General features: G+C 47.1%; 3 protein-coding genes across 3 annotated transcripts in view; 1 reads left to right on the top strand and 2 right to left on the bottom strand.

Moving 5' to 3' along the window:
* LOC306837379 (tenascin-like) overlaps positions 1-11,712 on the bottom strand; it is a 36,659-nt gene extending 24,947 nt beyond the window's left edge. The window contains exons 1-2 of the mRNA XM_079365027.1: positions 10,570-11,712; positions 6,640-6,883 (exon numbers count right to left, since the gene is read on the bottom strand). The gene's annotated coding sequence lies outside the window, so the exon portion shown is untranslated. The remainder of the gene's footprint in view (positions 1-6,639; positions 6,884-10,569) is intronic.
* Positions 1-16,015, top strand: part of pik3r1 (phosphoinositide-3-kinase, regulatory subunit 1 (alpha)) — a 142,222-nt gene that overhangs the window by 35,954 nt on the left and 90,253 nt on the right. The gene's annotated exons all lie outside the window — the stretch shown is intronic.
* Positions 13,049-15,557, bottom strand: LOC306837407 (uncharacterized protein). Its single transcript, XM_079365072.1, has 7 exons — positions 15,384-15,557; positions 15,177-15,309; positions 14,344-14,436; positions 14,041-14,229; positions 13,641-13,862; positions 13,385-13,543; positions 13,049-13,179 (listed from the first exon to the last, which is right to left on the bottom strand). Exons 1-7 carry the CDS (start codon positions 15,422-15,424, stop codon positions 13,066-13,068), a joined length of 951 nt encoding a protein of 316 aa, XP_079221198.1. The 5' UTR covers positions 15,425-15,557; the 3' UTR covers positions 13,049-13,065.

Raw genomic sequence — 16,015 nt, 5'->3', positions numbered from 1 at the left:
GTGGTTTCAGTGTGGCAGCTCTAATGAGCTTGTGCTCTCTGCAGATAAGAGGATCTGCCCCCCCCCCCCCCCCCCCCCGGCATTAGTTTGGGGATTAGTGTGACACTGCTGAATGGCCTGTACTGAATGTGACCCTTTGTTTGCATCTGTGTTTGGTTCAATATCCTTAATAAGATCAGTGACAAGTTATTCATCACAGAGGATAATGTCATATATGATGAGGAGAATTACAGCCTTCCTTTAGGCTCCATGGCCACTTAGACATCCACTCGTAATCAAACATGACAACGATTAATGTCATCGCAGCAAGACAGAACAGTCTGGAGATCTTTTAAATATTGAGACCAAAACAGAGAGAATCACTCCCATGATTCCCCGCCAGCCTCGACGTCACCTTTTGTTATTGTTTGGAGCCAGCTCAGTTCATTTTGCTGCTAATGATTAGTGGAGCTAAAATGGCCGTCAGATGAATGTCAACAGATCCCAGTTCTTAAGAGGCCACAATGATTTAAATAACTCAATCTCACGTGTCGTTAGCTTTTAAATGAAGATAATATGCGGCCAAAATCAAAACAGGAAGAGGATGATTAAAGTCACAGGGACTTATCATGTGGGAACCACGAATATCTGAAGAAGGTTTCAAGGTGACTCATCCGTCTCGGGAAAGAAAAAAAGTCTGCTGGGAAACTCAAACATCAACAATCTTTCATGTTCGTGTTCTTCGATTCCAGTGACACACAAAGAGCAGCCTGAGAGGCACGTCGTGTCGGTTTATGTCGGATAATAACTTCAACATAATGCTTTTTAAAAACCCAGCTATGTATTACTGAACACATTTAAAACATCGGCCCGAGATTTCAGACTTCAAAGTCAAACACGTCTGGTCTTCAGTCTGATTTCGCCTCCGGCTCTCCAGAAGACTCGCAGTGCTTCCTCGCTCTCCTTTCATTGGCTCATTCTGCCTCCATAATGATCCTTTTGACCAGAGAGAGAAATTATCACCGTCTATTAAAACAGACAAAGAAGTCACGGACTTTATTAGTGGAGTCTTTTGTTGGTGCTGCACGCCCCAATGAACTCTGGGATGTGAAGTGTGTCGGGTTATTAACCACACAAAGTCACCTGAACCTCAGCTGGAGATACCATCGCTCGCCCGCTCTCTCTCTCTCTCTCTCTCTCTCTCTTAGTCATAGCTTTATAATTAACTCTGCATTTGCTTTGCTGACCTTACTTCACACTATTTTTTAGCTGCTATGATCTTTTTTTTTCGATCTCATTTCTGAATTTTGCAATGCGAGGAGACGAGAGAGTGTGCAAATCTACCCCGAATCAAAAACCAGCAACATGCACAGTCTGAAATCAGAAACTTTAAAAGGCGCTCAAAAAGTTGTCGGGAGAACGCCGAGGATGGCTGAGCACGGACTCTGTGAACGTGAAACGAAACAATAGCCAATAGGGAAGCAAGCTGGGTGAATCAGGAAGCGAAACTAACGTTACCATGGCGACGATAGCACAAAAGTCAGATGACTTCAGGACGACAACAGAAGAAGTTCATAGAAGGTGTCTGTCAACCAAACCTCCATCCAACAGACGAGAAGCTGCACTGAAATGTTGACTGGAAGTGCGAGCTAACAGCTAGCCACATCGTGTTGGACCGCGCCAGATTACACGAATGAATCTGTGAGTGTGTGCTGAGTCGGCCGTCACCGTTGGACGCCACACACTGTAAGAACTGTTAATCTGTCAGGCAGGCGATCCCTGGATGTGTTGGCTGGTTTCAACAGTTCCTTCAGGGCGTTCCTTCCAATAATAGACCAGTTACGGTCAGCAGGTTTTTTCTGTGCCATGAGAAGAGAAAACCAGAGCTTCCCATCCCGCCCGCCTCGTCCTACAGATCCATCCACACTGAGACTCTGCTTCTATCCAAATCAACGAAAGTCTTAAAAACTACAGAATCAGAGAGGAAGAGGAGAAAATGGACATCATGGTTAAACAGGAGTCACGTTGCTAATGGCAACAGCCCAATACCACTTCACCAGTCCAGTCCAGTACCAAAGGATGCTTTGAGGGTCCAAAGCCTTACTCTAAGCCTCCAAAGACCGGATCAGCACACTCCTCAGACGATCGACGCGATCTCTGCACGTGTGAAGAGCAGCTGCAGCGTCACACGTCCACCACGGAATCTGCTTTTTCATGCTACATCTTTTACAAAATGTCAGTGTGCAGTGGACATCATGATTTATTTATTTTTTTGCATTAACAACACGTTTTCAAACACGAGACACCCCCCCCCCCCCCTCAGTAATCTGTTAAGGGCACGGTGGGTCTGTGTGATTGATAAAGACACTTCACACACAGCGTCCTCTGTGCTCGGAGCGGTCAGAGGAGGAGAAACGCACGGCTATAACACGATCCATGTCCCAATTATTCACACATATCTGAGCTCCAGTGGTGGTAGATTCATACATCAAAAGTTATGGCATGTTAGTTATATGAGTGCAGAGCTGCAGGGCCGTCCCAGGTTTCCAGGCCGGCCTCATTCCATGCAGCTGACATTTACCCACTGTGGGAGATGGCTGGTCTTCACAGGGGCGACTCAGTCTGGCCTCAGTTAGCAGCCACTCAGCGCTTTCATGCACACAGCTGCAGGAGCTCTGCGGTCTCACATGGAAACTGTGTGGGAGCATGAAGTCATTGTTCGCACTTCTGTGACGCTGCAACGCTGAGATGAAGAAATATTCATCATCGAGTCCGGTCTGAAGAGAAACCTCCTGCAGCCATCAGCAAACCCCCCCCCCCACACACACACACACACACACACAGAAACACACACACACACACTAATCAACAAGTTACAGATCACAGTCATGTGGTTTGGAGCTGCAGGAAGCCGAGTGGTTATTGGGCTCGCCCCATGTACGCTTGCGGTTGTCCTCAAGGTGGGCGGGGCCAAGCTCCAATCCGGCCTGTGACTCCTTTCCCTCATCTCACTCGCCCCCCCTCCCCCCTCCCCCCCTCTCTCTCAAATAACAGCACCAAAAGCCCAAAACTAAATCTTAAAAAAAGAAAGTCTGAAGTCGAGGTCTTCGGTAAGCCAGGACTCCGGCAGTCCAGAACCGTATCAGTTTCAACCGTTAGCACATGTGCAGCCGATGATGAAGAGGACGGGGGGGGGGGGGGCAGATGAGGACGAGGGACCTCTCTGATTGGTAGACGACCAACACGCTCGCTCTAACACGCCTAGTTTTTCCCCATATTTCACAGCGAATCCCCAAAGTTTTTATAGGAACCAAAAACGTCACCCGTCTCCAGATCAGCCAATAGAAACACGGCATTCAGTAGCCAGGTTTCAACCCTCAGAGGGGCCGTCGCCATTCATCCGTTATGTTTGCCACTTTTACCACTCAGGGTCACATGGCTGCTGGAGCAGTCACCAGCCAATCACAGGGCTGACATACCGAGACAAGCCACACCCACATTCACACCTACGGGGAATGTAGAGTCAGCAGGTAACCTCACCCGCTTGTGTTTAGGAGGAGTGGGAGGAGCCACGCCATGCACGGGGAGAACATGCAGACTCCACACAGAGAGGCTCCTGTCAGACGGGGATTCAAACCAGCAACCTGCTCCTCTGAGAGGGGACAGAACCAAACCCAGCAGCACTGATCAAATGTGGAGACTTGGACCTGAACGGATCGACAGCTCGACTTAAAGATGTCACACCTGTTGTTGTTCCAGCATGAACAGATAAATTATTCCCGACATTCTTGGGCGCAGCAGTAAATACTTCGAGTGGGAGTGAAATACGGCGGCACTGACACACTACAAATGGACCGTATTCAACTGGGAACAGACCCGGGGGTGAAGGATCTCCTCCAGAGCTGACTGATGCAGACGACCCAGCGGGGAGGAGGGCGCCGAGCGGACACGGTGAAGAAGCGCAGCACGACTCGTTCATCAGCGTTAATCTGCTTTATTTACTTTAATTAAAGGAAGAATGAAAACAATGGAGTCATGTCCTGACGTCAGCAGCTGCTCCACACCTGGAAACTATTCCATCCAAAAGGGAAGTCCCGCCCTGTCTTGTTCCTGATTGGTCGGTGAGGGGAGAAGAGGTTAAATTTGGTGAAGACGTTTCTCACAACATTTTTCCACTCGGCCTCCGAGGACGTTGTGTTTACAGTGAATGTTTGTTTCACCGCAAAGCTGATTATTTATTTTTCTTTCACAGCATGATGCACTGTGACGGCGGCCATCTTTGGAAAGCACCAAGTGAGACCGCTCAGGCCTCATATCACCTTCAGCTGTACTTCAGACATCTGGACAAACCGTTTCTTTTAAGATCGATGTCAAAAAAAAAAAAAAAAAAAAAGATTTGGAGCCGATCCCTGAAAGTATCAAAAAACGTTGAGTTCTACATGGTCGACCACGCTCAGTGAACACGCCACAGACTGCGAGGAGAAACCAGTCGAGTGAACCTCCTCCAGCTATGAAGTCACAAAGACGGCGGTTTGAAATCCCCGGGATCTAAACGAGTTGATGAACTCAACAGAAAACCAAATATTCAGCAGGGGAGCCGAGAAAACTGAGCGAAGGGAAAATATAAAAAACAACACGATGTGACAAATTGATTATTCTAACGTTTTACTGATATTTACATAAAATATGTAAGGTTGTCTAAAAACTGGCAGATGGAGAGCAGAGGAAGGAGCTCCATTTCTTATGTTTATGATCCATCTCTGATGACAGAGTGAAGACTCATCTGCCCCCGAAAACCATCCAAAACAAACCGCAGTAACCACGACAACCGAACTGTCCGCCTTTTGATGTGGGAGACCCGGGGGAGGTGAAACATTCGCCAAACAGTGTCAGTAACTCTTGGAGGTTTTTTTTTTCTTTTTCCGGCGAACACAGTCTTCAGTAATCCTCGACGGAGAATCTGCTGAAAGACTTAAAGAGTGGTCCATGAGGGGGGGGGGGGGGAGCCCCCTTAAAGCCCCCCCGTCTTCTCCTCAGGTTCACCTTCCATGCTGTCGCTCGGAGGAGCTCTGCATGACCGGATGTCATCCACTGATGTGTCGGTCACACGCCTCTTTAAGCCACACCCCCAACATTATAAACACCTGATCTCTTTTCTCTCTGAAACAAAACAGGCGAGGCAGGAAACTGCTCGAGGCCCCCAGGCCAGTCGAGGCCCCCAGGCCAGTCGGGGCCCCCCAACAGCTGACCAACTTTAAAACCAAAGCATCGACTCAAAATGTGCAAATTTTGCAACGACAGTAGGAGACCTCCCTGATGGGGCCCCGTCTGACAGCACTCACTGTGAGTACTGCATCACTGCTGTGAAAGGAATAATGGACGCTGGTTGGAGGGGCCCCAACAGACCCTGTAGACGCCCCTGCTATGGAGAACAAAAGGAACCGACGGGCAGCGGCGTCAGGATCCTTTAACTGACCCACTTTCATATCGGGGGTTTACATTTTGCTCGCTGTATGGAGGATGGGGGGGGACGGGGGGGGGACTAATATCTCCTCATGTGAACGTTTGACCCCCAGAGTTCAGAAACTCTCTGGGTTTGTTTTTAGCATCCGTTTCTCTTTGCCTCAAACCGCCAGGAGAACGTGAGCGCCGTCTCTAAAACCATGGTGAGGAAAACACAAATATCTCCAGCGGGGGGGGGGAAGAGGGGGGAGAGAGAGGGGGGGGGGGGAGAGAGAGGGGGGCGGGGGCGGGCTGAGAGTTGGTGTACTCAGTTTAAACCAGATGTGCAGACAAACCAGCCAGCTGCTGTTTTTTAACAGCCTCTAAAAATAGACACTTTACAGATCACTGTCACCGCGGGGTGATAAAATATTCTCTCTGTTGACGCAACAAAACTCAAACATCTAAATCATGACGTAGATTTTACTCGAGTGTTTCTCCTTCCCCTCCGAGGTTTCGCTTCATACAGAATAATTTATTATATATTATATTATTTTTTATATGTATTTCAAATGTTTGTTTTTTTTTTTGCTGTTTTTTAAAATCTGATTTGTGCAGTTTTGTGTTTTATTGATTCTTCTGTCCGGCACTTTGCTCAGCTGTTGGATTTGATTGGAGATAATGCTCATAAATTCAGCACATATAAAGTTCATGGATTCTGCGAGTTCGTCCTCAGTTACTTTAACCGAGCGATGACGTGAGAGGAGTGTGTCGCCTTTGATGCTCGTGCAGCATTAGTCCTATACAACGTCCTTTGTATCTGTAACTCAGACCGGGCAGTGCGATTAAATGGCGTTGGGCGGGTGAGAGTACAGAAACACGGGGGGCGGAGTCAGCAGACAGGAACGTCTCCATCAACAGAAACTAAAGTCGGAGCGATTCAGTGGAAACTGAGACGATGAATTGTCTTTGTCGTTGTGAGGTCGGTGCTGGACTCTCTGACGGCGGGGTCAGAGGACGAGGACGCCGTATAGGCTGCGTGTCATCTCGGACGACGTCTCACTCCGATTTACTTGAAGCAGGAAAATATTTCAATGATTAAACTTCGACTCTCGACTCCTTCTGAATAAACAGCCTTGAATCACGTCATGCTCCGGAATCAAACCGGGGTGAATCTGAAGAGTTAAAAACAAGCCGTGGTTTTTTCTTTGCACTTACAGTCGGAGAAGGTTCGTCCAGCTGCAGCGGCTGAATCGAGTCCTGGACGAGTTAAATCCCAGCGCTCGGATCAGGATCCAGCATCACGAGAGGACGGCGTTCTCTGATTTATCCAAAAAAACAATAAACATCTAAAACTACAGAACTCTCCGGAGCAGCACTCGTGTGTGTCACGTTTGTCCGTGTTGACAGCCGCTGATAGTCGCTGATATGTGAACGGGTCATCTGTCGCCCTGCAGGAAGTCTGTGAAAATAAAAGAGCCAAAATCAATACCGGTAATAAGCCATCAAGTGAGCAAAAGAGGTCAGTGCTTCCAGACAGAGAGAGATTAGAGCTGGCACGCTCGGAACAACGCTCCGGACCATGAAGACACTCCAGGGCCTCGCTCGCCGAGCAACTCACGACGCTTTTCACAGGATGCAAAAATCCAAACGCTTTGAGCTGTATTTTTTAGTTTTCCTGCAGAAGCGTGAAATAAACAGCGAGGAGGGGGCCGTGTTGGGAGGCGCGGCGTTAAACCTGTCGTGAACCGTCAGGGTGCGAGGCTGCAGCGGGTCAGAGGTAACGGGGGAGATGGATCGTCTCTTTGACGTCTTTCATCTGTTTCCTGAGCTCGCTGTCAAGAAGGAATGTTTCGGAGGGAAAAAACAAACGCTCGGCTCTCTGATTCATGTCGGTCCAGACGAACAGCAGAGTCCTCCACGGTTACGTACTGTAAATGTTACGCGTCACCTGGAGACGAGGAGGCGAGGAGGCGAGGAGGCGAGGAGGCGAGGAGCTTTCCTCCTCCTCTCCTGGAGTCTGAGGATGTTTACTGTCATCAGTCGGATTAATGCTCCTAAAAATCGACCTTATTTCCATCCTTTAGTCCCGACTGACGTTCGTGCGGTCCCATAAAAACAAATCTCCTCCGACACGCCGCCAACGAAGGGAACTAAAACGGTCCAACGGGATCCAATTTAGGAAAAAAAGGTTTGATTGATCTTGTGGGGGGAAAAATGACTTAACGTTAAAAAGTGATCAAAGTCGGATACCTGACACATTTGAATATTTGCCTCCGTTCAGTCATCGTATTTTGCAAGCGGCTGTTTTTCTCTGCAAAGCATGCTGGGACGCAGAGTGACGCGAACCACTCGCCTAACGGTACCACAGCTCATCTGTAGCACCGTTAGCTAGCAGGATTGAAAGCGTGAAGTGAAGCGGGGGGGTGACGCCTCAGGCCCCGAGTCCACCCGGCGTGTCTTTTATTTCCCGATGCAGCAAAGCGCCGGCTGTGCGCTGCACGTCGCTGCACGTCGCTGCACGTCGCTGCACGTCGGTCCTGTCTCCATGACAACAGTCTTTTTTATTTGAGATCGTTATTTACCCCAGCTGACACGGCGCTAAGAGGTCGTGGATATGAGACGCGGCGTCCGTGGGACATAAAAAAAATACAGGCGGGATATCACACTCTCGGAAAAGCGTGCGCTCTTGAAATCAACACATAAAGTCGGGAAAGTTGAGAGATTTTAAAAAGCTGCACGTTTCTGATCGGCCTCCTTAAAAAATAAAAACGTTCTCAGAAAGAAGAGCTCGATGGGCACGGGGCCTCGTCTGCTCGCGTTCGTCCTGCGGTCCTTGACGTGATGCAACGTGACGTTTTAAAGACTGAATAAACGATTCAGGGTTTCAACTTTTCCAAAACGTCTTTTTCTGTTGCGCTCTCCTCCGGCGCCCTGAAATGCTCCCGTCTCTCCGTCTTTAAATATTTAGTTTCCAATAACACCTCTGTCTGGGCATCGGAACAAATATTTTTGACACCAGCTAACAGGAATCCTCTTAATCTGTTCTGTTGGATAATCAGACACAACACAGAACAATAACAAGACCGACAGTCTAAGTGAGATTTATAAACGTGCAGCAGAACCGACATCCAGAACTAAAGAACTTTACTTCAGGAGGCCAAAAGGAGGCGGTCTCTAAAATCCACCTCACCATGAAAACCATCTGAACCAAGTTCATTAAACTGAGAAAATGACCTTGAATAAAAACCTTTAACTGACCTTGGGTCAGAATTTAAGGCCAATAATCAGTAACTGTTTCTGTCTTTTATCTTTAAAGGAGCAGGATGTAACTCTGCCCCCTAGTGTTTAAAATGAGTACTGCAGTCTAAACTCTAATCATCACAGAGAGCTGTCTCCCCAACTCCTCTCACACAGGTCAGCATGTGGTGGACACTGTAGCTTCAGTGTTTAGCCAGCTGTGCATGTGGTGGACACTGTAGCTTCAGTGTTTAGCCAGCTCTGCATGTGGAGGACACTGTAGCTTCAGTGTTTAGCCAGCTCTGCATGTGGTGGACACTGTAGCTTCAGTGTTTAGCCAGCTCTGCATGTGGTGGACACTGTAGCTTCAGTGTTTAGCCAGCTCTGCATGTGGTGGACACTGTAGCTTCAGTGTTTAGCCAGCTCTGCATGTGGTGGACACTGTAGCTTCAGTGTTTAGCCAGCTCTGCATGTGGTGGACACTGTAGCTTCAGTGTTTAGCCAGCTCTGCATGTAGAGACACTGTAGCTTCAGTGTTTAGCCAGCTCTGCATGTGGTGGACACTGTAGCTTCAGTGTTTAGCCAGCTCTGCATGTGGTGGACACTGTAGCTTCAGTGTTTAGCCAGCTCTGCATGGGTCTGTAAAGCTTTCTGCGTTCTAACCTCTCTCCATGTTTCATCTCCAACATTGATCCTAGTTTGAGCAGCTTTCTGCTGCTGGAGCTTATTAGAAACATGCAGAGGCTTTTTAGCTCGGGTACAATCACTTCTATCTGAAGCAGTTCCACTGCCCGCTTCCATCGCTGCAACACCTGTTCACCTGATAACTGCTCTCATATCTGGCAAACCCAGGGGCGTCCAAAACGGCCTTCAAAGCCCCGCCTACCTTCTCTGGTCCAATCAAATCCAGAGCATTCAGGAGCAGAATCTAAAGTTAGAAGGAGGACATACTGGGTTCGGGTGTTTTGAGAGTCCAATCTCTGCCAACAGTTAAAACAGACTCTTAAAAAGAGGAAGTCAAATAGTTTATAGGTTCTTCGGTTGACTGTTTTCCTCTTAAACACCTGCATGGAAGGTTTTCTTTCCCACTGTAGTCATTCATCCTCCTGACAGATCTCCTCCCTCTGTCTCACGTCCCAGTGAAAACTTCTCTCTCCTGTTATGGATTTTAAAAACCTTAAACTTCAAACACATCTCCTCTTTTTTTTCCACGGCTTTTTCCAAGACAGAGAGAGAGAGGGAAGAAAGAGGCCCCGGGAGAACGTGGAAGATTTGATCCAGGACAACAAATAAAACAAACTCTGCTCAGCTGCTGTTTGAGGAGATCGAGGATTATGTAACGTGTAAACGAAGGACAACTGAGTGCAGAGCTGAACAGATACATGACGACTGAACAGCCACCACAAAGAAACCGGTCAAAGACGGAGACGACTGGATTGAATACAAATCGCCAATAAGACGAGATCTTAAAGCTCCCGTCTTGTCCTCGTGTTGCCCTTCCACGTCAGCAGCAGCTTCTTTATCTGACACTGTCAGTAAAAACCATCATTTCAGCCGGTTTCCTCATGAGCCCACTCTCTTCTGATTGGCCAGCTGTCTGGGAGGGCCGAACGCTGCAGGGCTGCCGGTGAACAGCAAACAGCTTCACCCGGCTTACGTAGACAAAATTTTGGTTTCACATCAGGGGGGAATCACAGTTTGACATGAACAAGAGGTTTAGCGCCCTCTGCTGGTTTATCCGGGGATTACTCCAACATGTGTTTAACTCATGTTCTGAAACTCTGCCCTCGTTTAGTTTGGACATCCAACATCTTAATGCAATATGTGAAATTTGAAAAGAGAGAGAGAGAGCGAGAGAGAGAGAGAGAGAGAGAGAGAGAGAGAGAGAGAGAGAGAGAGCGTACTCACTGCAGTCCAGGTGGAGGATGAATCAGATGCAGATGATGAGTTACCCGCTGGTCAGACAAACGTCACGTTCTCGCTGCTGGAGCCGCTGACGTCTGAAACACAAGCAGGCGTCTCATCTTTCAGCCTTCAATGCTCCAACGTTCATGAGTGATGGGTTTTTGATTAACTGAGAAAAAAAATGTGAGCGGTTAAAAGTCTTCCAAAGGTTCATGATTACACTTCCTGAACCACTCTCTCTCTCTCTCTCTTTTTTAAATCATCTCGCCCGCCCACGGGACATTGTTGTGGTTGATCCTGTGCGGAGTCAGAGAGACGCGTCCTGTAGTTTTAATTATGTATTGACACGACCCCCGAGGCGAGTGACCTCATTTTACCGCTAACCAGCATTTAGTCAATGTGTGGCGTGGTGATTAAACATGAACATGATACGATGATGCACAAAGGTTACATCAAACTATCAACACAAACAAAGACACTTTCTTAGATGACACATAAAAACTTTTTTTTTAATTAATTAAAAGTTTCAGCAATTTGGGAATTATTGGGAATAATATGAATTGTGTGTTAAATAAATTAAAGGTGCAGTGTGTAACCCCTCTAGTGTTTAAAGTGGGTACTGCAGTCTAAATTCTAAACCTCACAGAGATTTTCTCTTTCGCCTGATATTTCAAATTTATTCTCAACATTTGATGTATTTTAACTTTTTGTATCTAATTTTCACAATTTTTCCCGAAATTGAATTTAAATGTCATTCACGACATTTCATTTACAAAATCGTGTTTCGACCTTCTTGACAATTAAACTTTATTCTTAACAATACATTTACATTTTCCTCAATATTTTGGCTTTATTCTACACATTTTTATTTAATTTTTTTTTTACATTTCAACCTTTTCTGTCTGATATTTCGAGATTTTTCTTGAATTGAAAATATCTCTCCTTCATATCATGATTTATTTTTCACGTCTGGACCTTATCCTCCTCTGTAGAGAAGAAAACAAGCAAATGTTAAATTGTAAAATGTGAAATTAATATACGGAAATCAAGATAAGTCAAAAAATGGAAATTTTCCTCCAGATCCATTTTTTAAGATCTTGGTTAAAACTGACTTTAGGTCCTGACAGAAATTAATAACTCAGGTTCTCAGAAGATTTAAAGAAGCTACACAGAAAACGTTTTTCTCCCCCAACAATAAGAATTCAGTATCACAGGTTGGCAGAATCTGTGCAGCCTCAGAATCCCGTTTAGGATGTTTGCAACGCCACGTTAGCATCATCACTGCGGCTCGTTCCATGAAGCCAAACAACACATGAATTAACGCCGGCTGTTTAGTCTGAGAGGAAGCTGCAAGTATCTGAAGTATGAGTGCTTCGTGTCTGACTCAAAGAGAGCGATCCCAAAGCGGAGAGGTCGTCATCCTCCGTTGTCTGGTTTATGTAACCGTCAACGCTAACGTCTCATCTTCCAGCCAAGTGCGACTTTGTTGTCTTAACTTACTGCACGGATTCAACGGAACAAAAATTAAATCAGGAAGAGTATCAAATTTAACCAACACAAAGTTGTCCGGATGAAACGTGGGCAAAGTCGAGGCCAATGTCGGAGTCTAGAGAGGGCGCTAAACGGGTTCTGTAAATCACGCCATAGCGCCCCTCTTCTCCGAGCGCTGGAGAGCAGCGCTACCCGAGTAAACGTTTCATCACACTGACACCGGATCCAGCTGCTCTTCTGTCTTCTGTCTCTGCAGGTCACTTCTGTACTTCTTCATCTGCGTGTTAAGAGTTATCATTACGCTCGCTCCTCTGACTCCCGCTCGTAAATCAGCGAGGAACACCAGACGCACGCCGACCTCTGTGGCCGCGCTGTGAACCCAAACGTAGCAGAACTATTCTCACTGATTTAAAGTTGATTTTGAAAAAAAAAAAAGAAAAGAGGGAGGACGATGGCGTTTAAATGTCTTCTTTCAGGCCTTTTCAGCGCTCTGGCGTGTTTGTACTCGTGTTCTCTTTCCAGCACACAAACAGACGGCGTGGAGCGTTGGACGCATGACTTCACGTGTGGATCCGTTTCAGCTCCTCTTCGTCTCCACGGAGACGTTCCAGGGTTTGGAAAACGACGACGCTGCTGCACACTCGACAGCTGCTCTGCACATTGTTGACGAATCATCGACACAGCTGCTGGGTTTTTTTTTTCTTCCTCACATTTGGCGTGCGGTAGCTCGATGCAGTCGGAAGCTGCGCAGGTACGTATGAGGTGTAGCGTGGAGCTGTGATGTCAGTCGTCATTGGACGACAGATGACAGGCAAGCAGATTACTGTCAGGTGAAACGGTACCAGGTACGTCATCCAGTCAAATGTTCCGATGTGACGAAGCTTCGGATCGACAGTCCTAAAAGACGTCTTTCTTTCACTCGGACGCCACTGCACGGTGTTCAAGGTCACCCGCTCCTCAGCTCGCCGTTTAAACACACTCGGACACGAAATCAAACTTTGATGCATTTTAAAACGAGCCACTTTGGGCTCTCTGTTTCTTTCCTTTTCCATCGTTGCGTTTTGGTGACGCAGCTTGATGACGTCTCAGGAACTCATCGTGGTCCTGGAACCACATCCGGACCTGTGAGGAAAGGAAGAGGATCAGGTGTCGTGATTCAAAAGGGGCTTTCTGATTGGATGTGTCGTGCAATGCGAGTGTGTATCTGGCCTGTCGCTACACGCACTGCGTGCTGCTGACTCAGCATGAAGTTCACCTGCACGAGGCGAACCTGGAGCGGACGTGATGTGTACGCGTCTCTCCTGAAAAGCTCCTTCAGGGTTCGTACCTTCTCGAGCTGCTTCTCCGTGTCGTTAATGTCCAAAGGTTCCTCCTCGTCTGCAGTCCCGCACGTCATTTCAAAGAGGTTGAGGGCGGCCATCTTGATCTCCCCCAGCTGTAGGGTTTTCCTTGTGGCTGTCAGCTGGATGTGGTTCCACTTCTTGTCCTGCATGTATGAAGAAACAGCTGATTTAAAAACACAAGATGTTGGGGGGGGAGGGGGGGGGGGATTTAAAGCAACGAACGTTTCGTTTGTTTCGTACCCACGCTGCGACTTCGGAGAGCGTGCTGGCGAGCTCGCTCTGCAGCTGCGACAGCTCGTTGGTCCTCTGCAGCCGCACCAGGACATGCCGGTCCTTCAGCGTCGCTAAAGCTTTCTTCTTTTCCTCCAGCTGCCGATGGGACTCGGCGTCTCTCTGATAAAGCTGCTCTCTGAAGTGGAGGAGACTTTCTAAATGATTGGTGAGCAGCTGCACGTCCTCGAACTGAAACACACACACACACACACACACACACACACACGTTTCAGATTAAACTTATTTTTAACAAACACATTGGGAACAAGAAGACAGAGTGCAGGACACAGTGAGACATTTTTCCTCCTTCTGTTGCCTCGGTGTTGAAACAGGCCTCAGGTGTTTCAGTCTTATGAGGAACTTTTACCTTCGTCATTCGGACGACTCGCTCCATGTATTTGTTGTACTCAGCGTGTCGCTCTACTTGATGCTTCAGCTCCTCTTTCCTCTCCATCAGCTGGGCGTGCTCCTCCTCCAGCCTCCTCTCCTCCTCCTGCTTCTGCAGCTCCTGCGTCCTCTCCCTCTCTGCTCTCTCCGCGGCTCGGGAAACGTCTTCTTCCTACACAGAGGGAGGTAATGACGTTTTGGTTTTTTTATACGGTTGCTGCTGTTCGGCGAGGTGAGGCGAGCCATCGAACGTGCAGCGTTAAAAACGTTTCCTCACTGGCACCTTGTGCAGCATCTTCAGGTCTTCGTGTCGCTCTGTCCGTCTTCTGACCTCTTCATGCATCTCCTGTACGCGCTCCTTCAAACTCTCCAACACCTGCATGAAAACACACACAGAAGGGGAAACACTTTCCTCAGCATTCAATAAAGCTGATCAGACATGGAGAGGCGGGGCAGTGGGCTTCAAGAAAGGCATCTGCATGAAAAGATGAAGAAGGGGCCGGCTTAATCTGTAGACTTAAACATCAGCCTTTATTTACAGTTCATCCCTTAATGTGCACAAATAGACCAGAGGTGGAGCTTTATGGGGATTCAGATAACTTTATTTATTCCAGAAGGACAATTCAGTTTTACAGCCTCCCGAGCCGGTAGGTAGGGAGGGAGGTTTCCTACTGTTGTTGCAAAATGTGTAAACAAACACCATTTATTTACAGAGCTAGCTGCTAGATGCTAATCTGCTTTTGACACATTATTCAATTCAATTAAAAAAAACTTTATTTGTCCCCACACAAATATAGACAGTAATGAACAGATGTAAACAACTATTGTGCAGTAACTGGAAATAAAATACAAAAATACTGGACTAAATATATTCTGTTTATGCAAAAGGATGAACACTGGAATAAATACATCCTGCTTTAGAGAACAGACGAAGTGTGATGACAGCTCGACTCTTAAACTCAAGCCTTTTTATACAGCAGTGACTTTTACTCAGCGTAAATCTGCGTTTTGTTTATTTCCGCTCCCACGTGACATGAGCCGGTGTGTCATTAATTAACACGGTAACATTTTATTCCGTAACAGCGGGCTCTCCTTTCTTAAGGCCGCCTGTCTCACCTTCTTCCGGTCCTCAATCTGAGCCTCCAGCTCTTCATTCTCTCGAACTTTCTTCAGGATATCAAGCAGGGTGCCGGTCCTGTCGAGGTAGTCCACCCCCGGTGTCCCGCTGCTCGTCCCCGCCTGTAATCCTCTGTTCGGGTTCACACACATGAACGAGCGTGACACAAAGTTAGCTCGACATCAAAATACAAAAAATATACTCACCGTGATTTCTTGTCCGCCGTCTGAACGCTCTTTCTGTTCATGTTGTGTGTTTTTAAAAAGAGTTTTATAAAAGTTTCTTTCCTGTGAATAAAGTATTTTTTTTTCCCCCCAACTGTCCGGAGTTCCTTCACAGCGACTGAGTTTCCATGGTAACGCACAAACCCGGAAGTTTAAAAGGCACAAACCCGGAAGTTTAAAAGGCACAAACTGCATCCCAGGCTTTCAGGACATTTTTCCAAATATGTCTAAAAACAAAACAAAAAAAAAAACAATTGATTTTGTCATTATCTGATTTTTGACTTTTGAATCTTCAAGGTTAAATATGTGACCTTTAACCTTTTGACAGTCATTAAAGCACGGCACAATTGAGCAGCGCACCGTCAGTTTGATTTAAAATTGAATTTGAGCATTTTTAAGATGAGGGGAATTTTCATACATCCATTTTTCTCTACATTTTTTTCCATTTGGGGTCGCAGGAGGTCAACGAGTGAGAGGCGGGGTTACACCCTGCCAGCCAATCACAGAGCTGACATACAGAGACAGACAATCAACCACACTCACATTCACACCTCGGGGGAATGTAGAGTCACTGTGGGGGGAAGATTCAAACCAGCAACCTCCTCACTGACCAC

The sequence above is a fragment of the Symphodus melops genome (genome assembly GCF_947650265.1).
Source record: "Symphodus melops genome assembly, chromosome: 16".
Taxonomy (NCBI): Eukaryota; Metazoa; Chordata; class Actinopteri; order Labriformes; family Labridae; genus Symphodus; species Symphodus melops.
The sequence above is the reverse complement of the archived record's forward strand: the minus strand, read 5'-3'. Positions and strand labels throughout refer to the sequence as shown.

What these genes read in the sequence shown, in the direction of transcription:
- LOC306837407 (XM_079365072.1), bottom strand. Translation starts at nt 15,424, where the DNA reads ATGAACAGAAAGAGCGTTCAGACGGCGGACAAGAAATCACG. An exon ending in ACCTGAAGATGCTGCACAAG is followed by an intron (nt 14,230 to 14,343) that starts GTGCCAGTGAGG and finishes TCTGTGTAGGAA; the next exon opens with GAAGACGTTTCCCGAGCCGC. An exon ending in TCTCCGAAGTCGCAGCGTGG is followed by an intron (nt 13,544 to 13,640) that starts GTACGAAACAAA and finishes TCATACATGCAG; the next exon opens with GACAAGAAGTGGAACCACAT.